Here is a 12,919-nt window from a genome sequence, read left to right on the forward strand (position 1 = left end):
TCGAAATTTTTTTTTTTTTTGAAAATCAAAATGAATTATAATGCTAATAAAATATTTATTTTTATGAGGAATGTAAAAAAACAGTGGTGCTCTAATATTACATTTTTTCTAATTATTTATATTTTGTCTAAACTGAGTTTAACAAAATATCAATCAAATTTTTGAAATCTTAGTTTTTTAATCGAAAAAATTTGATGCACACACATGAACTATATAGAATAGCCAGTCTAAAGTTACGTCGAGAAAAGACTAAAATTTTAAAAAAAATACAAAGATTGAGAACTCTACCTGAAATTTGACGACATAGACTAATAACATAAAATAAAAGACCAAATTTGATCTTATTTTCCTTTTTAAGGATGATATAATTAATATGATATCATAATAATTTATTTTCTTTAATTAAATATTAAATAAAATTGAAATTAATTATTTATTGATTAAGTAATTTATGAGACGGTTTCATATGTCTATGTTAATGTGATGGATCGATCCGATCCATATCTACCGTCAAAAATAATATTTTTGACAGAAAAGTAATATTTTTTCATGAATTAGATCGGGTCGGAGATCTGTTTTATAAAATTGATATGTTAAGCGATCTCACAAGAGTTTTAGTGTAATTATATTGATGATGTGTAGTGAAGAATGACATTCATTTAAAAAAGACAGTCTCACGGATCTATATTCGTGATACGGATATACTTGATTCATATTTGCAATTATTAAATATAATACCTTTGACATAAAATCAATGAATTTTCATTAGTTCGATTTATCTCATAAAATTGATATATGTGATGAATTCACGAGAACTTTTGTTTATTATACTTTGGAGGATAAAAAAAATGTTTTGGGAGAGTTAATCCAAATCGGACCATGGAATTTTAAAATCTGATTTTTCAATCGAAAAAGACAGAAGTAAAAGCAATTGGGCATTACTATACTTGTTTGACTTCACATTCATAATCTATGACCCGCTTTCAATCCTTTAAATAAAATAATTAATTAACTGTTTATCTAATTCCATTGTATCCAGTAAAAACAAATTGTATTTTCATTATAATATACTTATATAGTTTGTATTTACATTAATTAATTTAAATGTCAATCAAATTATTTATCACAAAATATACTATAGATTTTAAATATTTTTTTTGAGATTAACAAGAAAACTCAAACGAAATTACAAAAAATAATAGAACACTATTAAGCCCCAATTCACGTTTTTCCTGAACTGTTTTATTTATGTTTGATGTGATCGATCCTATTACTAGTTTGGATTAGTTAGTGGTTAATTTAACATCTGTTTGTATGGGTTGATATTATTCTGAATGCCTGGAGTATGTCTCTTGTGAGACGGTTTCACGAATCTTTATCTGTGAGACCGGTCAACCCTACCGATATTCATAATAAAAAGTAATATTTTTAGCATAAAATTAATAATTTTTTTATAGATGACCCAAATAAGAGACTCATCTCACAAAATACGACCCGTGAGACCGTCTCACACAAATTTTTGTCGAATGCCTATTACATTTTTTTTGTACTAGTTATTATATTATTTAGTTTGAAATTTGGCAGAGGGTTATTGTGGAGAATGCTAAAAGTTTTTAATCTTTTGTCATTTATACAACTTTCTAAACAAGCATTTGAAGCTTTAATACGTTAATGGTCAAATTTCTGCAACTCAATCTTATCCAGCAGAACGTTACCACATGTATATTTAATTTTTCATTCTGAGGTTTTGTTTGTATGTTTTCATGGACACTAAATTTCATTTGTCAGTACTATGGATCTTCTAAATGGTGATGGATTCTTCACTTAACTTTTACAAGATAAAGATCCCAAATTTCTGAATAATTTGGTGACATCTATTCCGACACCTCAAACTACCACTGAATGTACTAGTAAAAAAACTCAACGAAGTGTGGATTTCACTCGGGAAGAAGACAACATATTAGTTAATGGTTGGCTTACTACGAGATTAGATGCAAATGTTGCGAACAATAAAAAATTTACCACATTTTGGAGTAGGATACATCAATACTACCATGAATAAAATAAGCCTAACTTTCAAGAGCGAACCGTTCACTCACTAAGGAATCGTTGGAGCTTGTCTGGTAGCATGTATGAGTGAGAGTAGTAATGGATGAGTGACTTCCTGAGAAGTACTTATGAGTCAAGATACTGAGGTTGTGCCGCTTGATTTGATTGGCTGTAAAAAAGAATAACGTGAAATATTAACGTGTAATATTGTCTTTGACAGTGACAGGTTCGGAGGCAGGGAATGGAAAGACTGATCTCAAAAGGATAAGAGACAGCATCAGCAGATAGACACACCTCATTAGAGTCTCTAATAGCCCGATCCATTGAAGTAGTTGCACTCTGCACTGCAACGAGCTTATGAAAATAAAGTTGCATCTTGGTTATCAGCTATAGCTTTTGGCCTAATGGTAAGCTTTTGACCCTACCAATTGATATCAAAACTAGGTCATGAGTTCAAATCTTCCAAGAAGCATATTTATATACTTCTTTGGATGCAGAATGTTGCATTAAACATGCATGAGTGAGAATAGTACTAGGATGAGTGACCTCCTAAGAAGTTCTTATTTGTCAAGCTGCTAATATTATGCTGCTTGATCTGATTGGTAGGTGGGCCATAAAAGAGTGATTCCAGATCTTAACGGGTAATATTGTCTTTGCTAGAGACTGGGACGACACTAGAGAAATGGTAAAATTGATCTAAAAAAGATATGAGACAATACCAACATATAGACATGTACCTCCCCAGACTCGTGTGCCTAATAGCCTGACTCATTAGCCTACAAGTAGGTGCACTCTATGCTGCCACGAGTATATAAAAATAAAGTTACACTTTGACTAACAGTTATAGCTTTTGACTAAGTGATAAACGATCGATCCTAACAAAACTCTATCCAACGTTCAATTAATAAGTTTTGTACTTGCTTGGCTCAAACTGAAAACTTGCACCAAAGTGGTCATAGAGAAAATGGTAAGGTACACATTTTTTTGGCTCAAGTTATTTTGTTTGATATACAAGCACTTTCTGGATTTTGTATGCTAGTGATATGTATGTACTTTTGAAAAATCAAGAGAAGAAAAAAAAATACAAAGAAGAAAAAACTACACAACTAGAAGCATTGGCCGAGGGAATAACCAATGACAAATAACAACTCCGAGAAGATGAACAAAATATATATGTTGGTAGAAATTGAAAAGGAGAAGATTAAGCTAAAAATAGAAATTGAAAAATAAAATGTGAAGCAGAAAGACCGTTGGATCATCATGGCAGAGGAAGAAAAAAAATGAAAAGATTATGATGATAGATATTACTGGATTGGATGCAATGGAGCAAGAGTAAATTATTAACCGTTGGCAACAAATTTTTAAAAATATGAAGAGTTGATATTTTGGATTTTGTACTTCTGATTGTCTTTTGAATATGCTAATGGGTTATTTTTTTGGAACAACATTTGAATTTTTATTATGATATTTAAATATGATACTTCATAACACAACATTACATTAAAACCAACTTAAATTCAAATGCAAGAATATTGTAAATAAAATGTAATATAAAAACACATATTTTAGTTTATATTGTGTTTCATTCTTCACCTATTAGCATTCACTGATGTTCAATAAGATCAAATTGAAGTTGTGAATGAGATTCTTTGTTTCTAATGCCACAATTACGTTGAATGAAATTCACAAATTGAGTAGTGAGATAACGAGGAATTGGTTCTAGGTTTGAATCATCTACTTGGTTATAATAAAGCTCATACGATCTAAAGTAGGAATCTCTCTCATCATCAACGATCATGTTATGCAATATTATGATATGGTTTTGACAAACGTAGTTCATGGAGAATAGATTCCATATGCAAGATAGTGTCCCATAGTATAACTGTGGCCATTGATTGAGTAGTTAACTTTAGGAGTACGACCTTCAGCAAGTTATGCAAATATATTAGACTTTTCCAGCACATTGATATCATTATGTAAAATAATTGTTGGCTCATGGGCATGACCAGCACACATGCCTTCCTATGTAGTTAGACAATTCTTCCATTTCCAACGCAAGAACTCAATACTCCCCAACATGCCTGAAATCCTAGTTTTTCACCAGCTGCTAGCACTCTAGCAACGTCATTATTATTTGGAGACCGCAAGTACTCATCTCCAAAGTTCGAGATTACTGCTTTGACAAAAAGTTTCGTACTCTTTATTGTTGTGGTTTCTCAATTCTTCTATACTCATCCATGATATCAACTCCAACTCCATAAGCAAGGATTCTCAAAGGTGGTAATCACCTTATGTAAACATGAAATCCCAAGCGTTCCAGCAACATTTCTTCTTTGAACGAAATATAGTTCATGACTCTTCACACTACTAAGAATTCGAAGAAAGAGGTCGGATGATACGCAAGTGCATTAGCGAAGTAGTCATTGAAAAGATGCAAGTGACCCTCCAAAGGAATTCTCCTGATAAACGTACGGCGCCGTTTATCTAAAGTGGTTTTTGAGAAAGGATAATCACAACTGTCTCCAAACTTGTCATCAAAAGGAAATAGGGACGATTGAAACACGACATTATCAAAATTTGGTTAAAAAATTATATTTATATGAACTCAATAATATAGGTAAATGTGGATAACACTATAGTATGATTTTATATTAAAAATATATATATAACGATGGGTTGAAGATAAGGAATATAATCGATGCAAAAATAAAACCATTAAAAAAGGTAATTTAAAAAAATATGTAGGGAAAATAAAAAAATATAAACACGTGACATATTAACAGAAAGCTGATGTTCTGTATAGAGAAAAGTTGACATCTAAATTTAATAAAGTAAATTTGACATTTTGGATGGAGAAGCTATCGTGGATGCTCTTACTACTAAACATAGTTGCCATAACCTCTTAAATTTTAATAATAATAATAATAAAGTGTCAAAAGCATGGACAAAGACTCACTACAAATTGCAAGGGCTCAAACCTTGATGCAGGAAATTAGCATAATATCTCGACAAACAACATGTTTCCATTTCTGCATCATCAATTCCTCAGGTGTATTCAAGTCCATAATGGAACTGAGTACTGTATTGTGTTAAACGGATCAATAAAAGACTGAATATAAATTTTTGCTCGAGGATGCAATGTTCCAACCACAAGTTTTTGAGACACACAAGATAAACTTATGAAAAAACTAAGGGTGAGGGGAGGGTGCATTTCAACGTTCAGTTCACTAAATAACATCATGTCATAACGATTAAAACAAGCAGAGCTTTAAAAACAAAACTAGAGATTAATGAGAGCAACTAATCTCTGAAATCGTACATCTAAGATCACTTCTTTGCCTTCTTAGTGCCCCTGCATTGCAAACATTTTGAAGTATAGTCTCTTCACATCTTCCTAAATATAGTAAATAATAAATATTGCAGACTTAGAAGCTATCTGTCACTTACTGGGTTGCTTGAGAAGTGGGAGCTGGTGCAGGAGCAGCTGCTGCGGATTTTGCTACCTTTTCTCCTGGTCCCTGCAGCGTAAACATGGAATAATGGTCTTAAAATCCACAGAGCACAACAGTCAAATAAAAAAAAAGCTAATAACAGTGAATATAGTAAAAACAACCTACGTTTAGCTTATAGCATACATCTCATGACCCAAAGGCATAAAGAGAAGCATACAACTCATGCTAGATACTGAAATGTTTTCAGTATTTAGAACCCGAGGAGGGGGGTGTGTGTTGACACCAATATCAAAGCAATACCTGGGCAAGTCGTTCCTCTCTCCTAGCAAATTTTCTTTCCCTGCTAGCCTTGTTTTTTGCTCTCTTGGCCTCAAACTGATCAGACAATGTCTTCTCCCTAGCCTTTTCAGCCTTAGACTTGTGAATGCTCTCCATCAAGACTCGTTTGTTTTTGAAAACATTACCCTTAACCTTCATGTACATGTCATGGTACATATGTTTGTCAATCTTCTTAGCCTCCCTATACTTCCGAAGCAAACGTCTTAGCACCCTCATTCTCGTCATCCAAAGCACTTTTGTGGGCAGCCTAGCCTCCCTGGTACCCTTGCGCTTACCTGAAATAATTGAAGATTGATCATTAACACAAGGCTCAAAATCTACTACTTCCACCAACCACAAGGACAATTACAACTACATAAACCAATCAAACCACCAATCATTATTTCTGGTCACAAAACTACAACCGATAGCCAAGATAAGAAAAGATAAAGGAAGGTTCTAAGTATCAATTACCAAGCAAACTACCATAAGATCATACATCCCAATAAATCAGAAAAGAATACCATATCCAGAGTGTCGTCCCTTTCTCTTGGCCTCTTTCATTCTGCGAGCACGAGATCGCGAGTGAATCTTGGTGGGCTTCCTGATAATGAAACCATCCTTGACCAACTTTCTAATGTTTTGTCCTACAACCAAGAAGAGAGAACACTGATCATGCAACTTTAATCATACCATCTTTTTAAACATACCAGCTGACAGAAGATACATACTTTATTGCTCTAATTGATGCTAGCAATTCAACAAGACAGCTAAGATATATAATATAAATATAAATATAATCCGTGAGCTAGGATGCTTTATTAAACAATATTTTTTACCTGGCCACTCTCCTATTATCTTCAGCACGATTGCATAAATATCGTACAATAAATATTGCTAACCTTTCATAAATAAATAAGTATGAGTGTAAGACTCGTCAAGCTCAATAACGTTGGCTGTACAAATCAAACTCTAGCTCTACTAACACAACTAATTCATCAAAGATTCATATCCCATCTGCCGAGCTCAAATAACATGGCCCGATAAGTTCACTTAAATTTATTTTAAAATCACGTCCTTTATGGGAATAAATATCCAAATCTGAGCTCTTACAAATAAAATCCAATCTCAATTTCATAATTCTTCATCATACAAAACCAGAAAAAGACCACAGACAGAAATTAAAAAACATGGTGACCGATAGAACAGACAAACGGATCTCAGATAAACGGAAACCAAAGCAACTAAATACAAACAAGGTCACACATATTAGTGAACGCGTGTACGGAAGATACAAGACCAGAACATACGAGAGTTGGCCATGGAGATTTCGTTGGCTTCATTGGGGTCAAGCCAAACCTTGCCTTTTCCGCACTTCATTACGCTGGCGGCCAGCCGCTTCTGTAGCTTCAGCGACACCATTTCTCCTCTCTATTTTTCTCCTATCTCCGGGGCGGGCAAGAAACAGAGACTGGAGACTGCCCAAGATACCCTTTTTGTAGGTCACTCGATTTTCCCCTAGGGTTTAAGTTTTGGGCTTTTCTCCGCTTTATTAATTAAATTGGGCTATCTTTTTCCATGAAGGATAACTTAAGTGGGCCTGCAATCTGCATTTTAGGTTGCAATTTGTTATTTCCAGATTCAGAGCCCAACAGATCATCTTTAAAATATAATTATTGGAAAATTGCAAATTTAGTTAAGCCTCTTTGCTATTTTAGCGGTATATATTATCAAATTTCAGTTTTAACTTATTTTTTTGTTTTAAATATTTATTCATTTTTTAGACATTTTTCTATATGAAATTGATATGACGATCGCCGAACGCTAATATGTCCAGTGTCACATAAGCAATTCTATGGGAAATGGTTAAGATCGCAAAAATGTTGTAAAAAAGATTATAATAGTTTTACGGATCTTCATTTCATTTGACAAAAGCAATTCTATGAGAAATGGTTAAGATCGCAAAAATATTGTAAAAAAGATTATAATGTTTTTACGAAGATTTCATTTCATTTGAAAGTACGTGAAAGTTTTGATTAGACGAAGAATCTCAAATTTGAATTAACTTGCAATTAAAATTTTCTATTACTAACTCTCTTTTTTTCTTGTCTCAAGTTTCGATTTATGTTTCGACATGATTTTTTATTTGTACTAGAAAATCACATTGCCTGTGAACCAGGCTTGTTTAGGCTCTTAAATATAATTTACTATGTTGTAATAACATTGATATTATTATTGAAGCAAAACGTATTTATTTTAAAATAAAAGATTTGAAGTTCACTTGATGAAATATTACACCCAAAACATAGTAGTTATATTTTCAACATATAGGACTACAAACTATGAGGTAACGTATCAAAACCCGTCCCTCCAAACCACAACCACCGGAGAAACAACCCGGTGCCGCCCGTCCGACCAAGATATATTCCCCATCTCCATCACGGGACCACCCGGTTTCACCCCGAGCTTCTCCGCCTTTATCCTCACCACATAACTTCGCTTTTCGCCCTTTGTGTTAAACTCCAATTTTACAGGATTTACTGTCATTGCCACACCTTTAGGACTCGTCACGCTCACTTCATATGTAGCATTAGTATCACTGACATGAGTAGCAGTTCTTGTAATCGTAGCATCGAACTCCGACTTCTCAGATTCATCGAAGACGATAGAGATGGCGGGGTAATTCAAATCCCACGGATTTGATTTCATCTTACCGCAACTTACAGGCCTCCTCGCGGTACGCCTTATATCCTGTTGAGTAACATTTGATGCACACAGAAAATTTATGTAATCGTTTGTGGTTATATCGTAAACCAGTCCAGGAGCGAAAGCTTTCTCAGGATTCACGTGCCCTGCTCCCATGTCCCACGCTGTGGACACATTGTAGGATTTCTCATCGAGTAATGGCTTGCCCTCGTTGTCTTGCGTGTAAGCCGTTGTCATCAGAGCCGATCGGATCATGGCAGGAGACCAATCGGGGTGGGCCCCTTTAAGCAGAGCGGCGGCGCCAGAAACGTGAGGGCAAGACATGGAGGTTCCTGAAGCAATGTTAAATGCGGTACGCCGAGGGTCGGAAGATAGCTCGCTTGGCGCCAAGCCGTCCGGCCAAGCAGCTAATATGTTTACACCTGGGGCGATGATATCAGGTTTCAGCACATATGGGGACTCGACGTTGGGACCTCTGGCGGAGAAGGACGCCACCACCGGTGCGGGTTTCGCCCCGAGCTCAGTGCCGTGGAATACGATTCTTGCTCTAGGGTTTGGATTAGAATTCATGTAATGGCGAATGGTGTGACCAGCTGACTCCGTGATACCGAGGCCAGGAATCAAATGAGAGTCGGCGACGAGACCTTCACCGATCGGTGCAACGTTTGACACCACCACCGCGGCGCCGCCGGCTTTTTTGACGACATCGCCTTTCTGGACACGTGGATTGCCTCCTCGATCGCACACCACGATTTTGCCACGTACTAAATTTTCATCGAGCGAGTCGAGCATGCATGTGGCAGCGGCGAAATTTTCCACCTGTCTACCACCGATTTTCATAGTCGCTGAGGCGTTCCCGGCGTATATCAAGGGTGTATACTTCTCGGGAAAAGGGTCGCCGCTATAGAGTGAAGCGCCTCTTAGCACTCGCCCATCTTCAAGCACAAGATCAGCTGGGAACTTTCTGTCAATTGTGCTGGCGCCGACGGTTGTCAGCCAAGGAGCAACATTTGTGACCGTCATTTTAGAGGGACCCTCGTTACCGGCGGATATGGAAACAAAAATTCCCCTTTCCATAGCACCAAATGCCCCAATTGCAATCGGGTCCAGATTATATGGTATAGCTCCGCCCCCGACGGAGATTGAAATGATATTGACGCCGTCCTGCACCGCCTTATCGAAGGCGGAGAGGATATCAGAATCCATGCAACCGCTTTTCCAGCAAATCTTGTATGATGCAATTCTTGCTTTCGGAGCAACACCCACGGCGACACCGCTAGCATAGCCGAAAAGAGAGGCGTTGGCCACCGCTCTACCGGCGGCGGTTGACGCTGTGTGGGTTCCATGACCGTCTGAGTCTCTAGCTGATCTAATTTCCTCAGAAGAATTAAAGAAGCCCCTTCTTGCTTCATATCCGGCAGTGAAGTATCGAGCGCCGATAATTTTCTTATTACAGTGAGCTGCGGTGAATTTATCTCCTTCAGTACACTGGCCTTTCCAATGTGAGGGAACCGGCCCCAGGCCTTCGTCATGGAAACTGTGTCGCTCAGGCCATATTCCAGTGTCCATTATCCCGATAATCACGTTAGAGCCCGAGTCAGATTGAGACAACAAACCAGAAGGGTTGACGGAGGATAAGCCAAGAAATTGAGAGGAACGAGTTGTGTGCAGCTGACGAAGATTATCCGGTAACACGGCGAGTACTCCTGGGCGTTTCTTGAGTTCTTGGGCTTGCAGTGGAGTGAGCTGAGCTGAAAATCCATGGAAAACTGTTCTATATACATGAAGAAAATCTCGGGATTTTTCAGTCTGATCAGTGGCAGATTCAGGACTTTCAGAGTTCAAAGGATTTGATGTCACACTTCTAAGAGTGGCTTTGTACCACTCTTCTACGTCAGAAAAGGCAGATGGTTTCATGTCATTTTGGACTCGAACTATGAAAGTGGACTGAGAATTCAAAAAATCCGTAACATCGTCACTTTTGGTGAAGTGAAATGAGACGAAAATAGTTGCAAACATGAGAAACCAAACACGACCCATTTGGATTTTGGTGGGAAGGAGAATATTAATGGAAACGAGCGAGTAACCCAGAACTAAATGGGATTCAAGTTTTATAGAGAAAATTTTGGAATGGGACAAAAGAAAGTTGCGGAAATTGTTGAAGATTTGCATGACGATTGAGTTGAAGCCAGTCGTATATACACTAACCATGGGAATGTGTGGAAATTGTGAATCTTCTTTTCTTGAAAGCCAGGAAATCGCCTTCTTTTGGGACAATCCTGACTATATTAAGATTTTCGTGAGAAAACCCTACACTGAGTTGGAATGGTGCTTTGCCTTTTTTCTCGGTAATTACACTTACTACCCATACTTTCTAAATATTATCATAAAACTCCCTCTTCTAAGTTGTATCATTATATGGTTAATTTTAATTCAATTGATCGAATGGATATCCTTTATTTGTTTATGAATATAAGCCCTTTTATTTTAATGAATATGAGTATTGTTTTGTTATATTAATTTTTTTATGGCCTCACTAATTCCGTGTAATGTTAAATATATCAAATACTAGATTTCGTTACTAAAAATGGGAAAATGATTTTTTTATCCGTTAACTTGTGCAATTTTTTTTTTATTATAACACACGCGAGGGGAGGGATCGAACCCGGGGAGCCAGTTAATCTGGCGGGAGGTGAGACCACTAGGCTACAAGCCCGGTCTCAACTTGTGCAATTTTTGGTTTAATTAAATTGTTAAAATTTAGTATTGGAATATTACCTTTTAATTTTTTTTTTATTTTGGTACAATATTTTACGTGATATCTAATATGTCAGTCACCATTTTCAATGTCAAGTCATCATTTTTACGTCATTTCTTTTTTTTCAGTGTCTTGTCATTATTTTTTAGTGTTTCCGGTCTCATATCAACAAATAGACCAAATTATATTAAAAAAAATGAAAAGTCAATATATCAAAATCAAACTTTGAAAATTTAGTGGGAAAAATATTTTCCTTGGAAGATTTGTATAAATATGAACAAAAAAATGTTATTTTAATAAATAATCACTAGGTTTAAGGACGACATTCACAGATAAATACATTAGTTAAAGATTAATTAAAAATTATTAAGATATCTTCAACCCAAAACAGCAAAACTTCATTTTTCCATTCTCTCAACTCATATTCTCTAAATACTATAAAATTTTATATTTTTAAATTTTCTCATTCTCAACCATTAAATTGTCTATTTTTCTATGTTCCAACGTGTACGTTCGCATGTTTAATTCATCTCAAGTTAACTTAATTAGATGTGTGGTGATAAAATATGTAACATATGTTTTTCTCAAGGACTTGTTCATGATTTCCTCATGGTTTTGTTTTTCAATCAGTACTATTACAATAAATAAATGCTAAAAAAAGAGAAAACTTGAAAACAATTAAAAAAGACCGAAAACCACTAAAATTAAATAAAAGGATTGAAAAAGAACAAAATATATATGTAAGGAACTAAAAAACAAAAACAAAAACAAAAAAGGGATCATCGTGCAATTTTAGAGAATAAATAATATCATTCTCCAAAATCATGTTTCATTGGAAATGCCCTAAGATAGTAACGCTAAAAATAGCTCAATCGACAAGCCATGGGGTTTCTCTCACATATTTCATTTATGAATTAATATATTACCAATGTTTACTTTAAATTTATAGTAGGTCTCTTGTGAGACGGTCTCACGAATCTTTATCTGTGAGACGGGTTAACACTACCAATATTAACAATAAAAAGTAATATTCTTAACATAAAAAGTAATATTATTTCATGGATAACCCAAATAAGATATTTGTCTCACAAAAACGACCTGTGAGACCGTCTCACACAAGTTTTTGCCTTAAATTTTTACTAACTACAAATGTGTCACGCATCTAGGGGTGAGTACGGTACGGTATACCGTACCGAACTACGGTACCATATACCGTACCGGAAATATCGGTATGGAATTTTTTCATACCGATACCGGAAATTCGGTATACCGAATTTTCGATATGAAAAAGTTCATACCGGATACTGTACCGACACCGAAAATTTTGTCGGTACACCGAAAATATTTTCGGTATACCGACATTTTTCGATATACCGAACTTAAATTGTAAAAAAAATAATAAAAAAATTTATTTTCGGTACCGAAAAAAAAATATTTACTTACCGATACCGATACCGATACCGTACCGAAATTTTTGGTATATTGATTTTTTCGGTAATTTCGGTATTTTTTCGGTATGGTATTTCGGTATATTTTCTCAGCCCTACACGCATCTACATTTCAGCATGAGCATGATACTTTAATTTGTGAAACATAAGATTTTGAATGTTCAAACAAGTTTATAATAGCCTTAATA

At 35.5% G+C, this 12,919-nt stretch overlaps 2 protein-coding genes across 2 annotated transcripts; both read right to left on the minus strand.

Annotated features, from left to right (window-relative positions):
* Nucleotides 1–5,151: 5,151 nt before the first annotated feature.
* On the minus strand, nt 5,152–7,336 carry LOC140973326 (large ribosomal subunit protein eL19y-like). Its single transcript, XM_073436022.1, has 5 exons — nt 7,130–7,336; nt 6,344–6,466; nt 5,802–6,115; nt 5,497–5,567; nt 5,152–5,401 (listed from the first exon to the last, which is right to left on the minus strand). The coding sequence occupies exons 1-5, from the start codon at nt 7,239–7,241 to the stop codon at nt 5,377–5,379; spliced, it is 645 nt and encodes a 214-aa protein (XP_073292123.1). The 5' UTR covers nt 7,242–7,336; the 3' UTR covers nt 5,152–5,376.
* Nucleotides 7,337–8,069: 733 nt separating this feature from the next.
* On the minus strand, nt 8,070–10,624 carry LOC140973325 (subtilisin-like protease SBT1.5). Its single transcript, XM_073436021.1, has one exon. It carries the CDS (start codon nt 10,563–10,565, stop codon nt 8,175–8,177), a length of 2,391 nt encoding a protein of 796 aa, XP_073292122.1. The 5' UTR covers nt 10,566–10,624; the 3' UTR covers nt 8,070–8,174.
* Between the last annotated feature and the right edge of the window lie 2,295 nt (nt 10,625–12,919).

Source organism: Primulina huaijiensis, chromosome 3 (genome assembly GCF_012295235.1).
Source record: "Primulina huaijiensis isolate GDHJ02 chromosome 3, ASM1229523v2, whole genome shotgun sequence".
Classification (NCBI taxonomy): domain Eukaryota; kingdom Viridiplantae; phylum Streptophyta; class Magnoliopsida; order Lamiales; family Gesneriaceae; genus Primulina; species Primulina huaijiensis.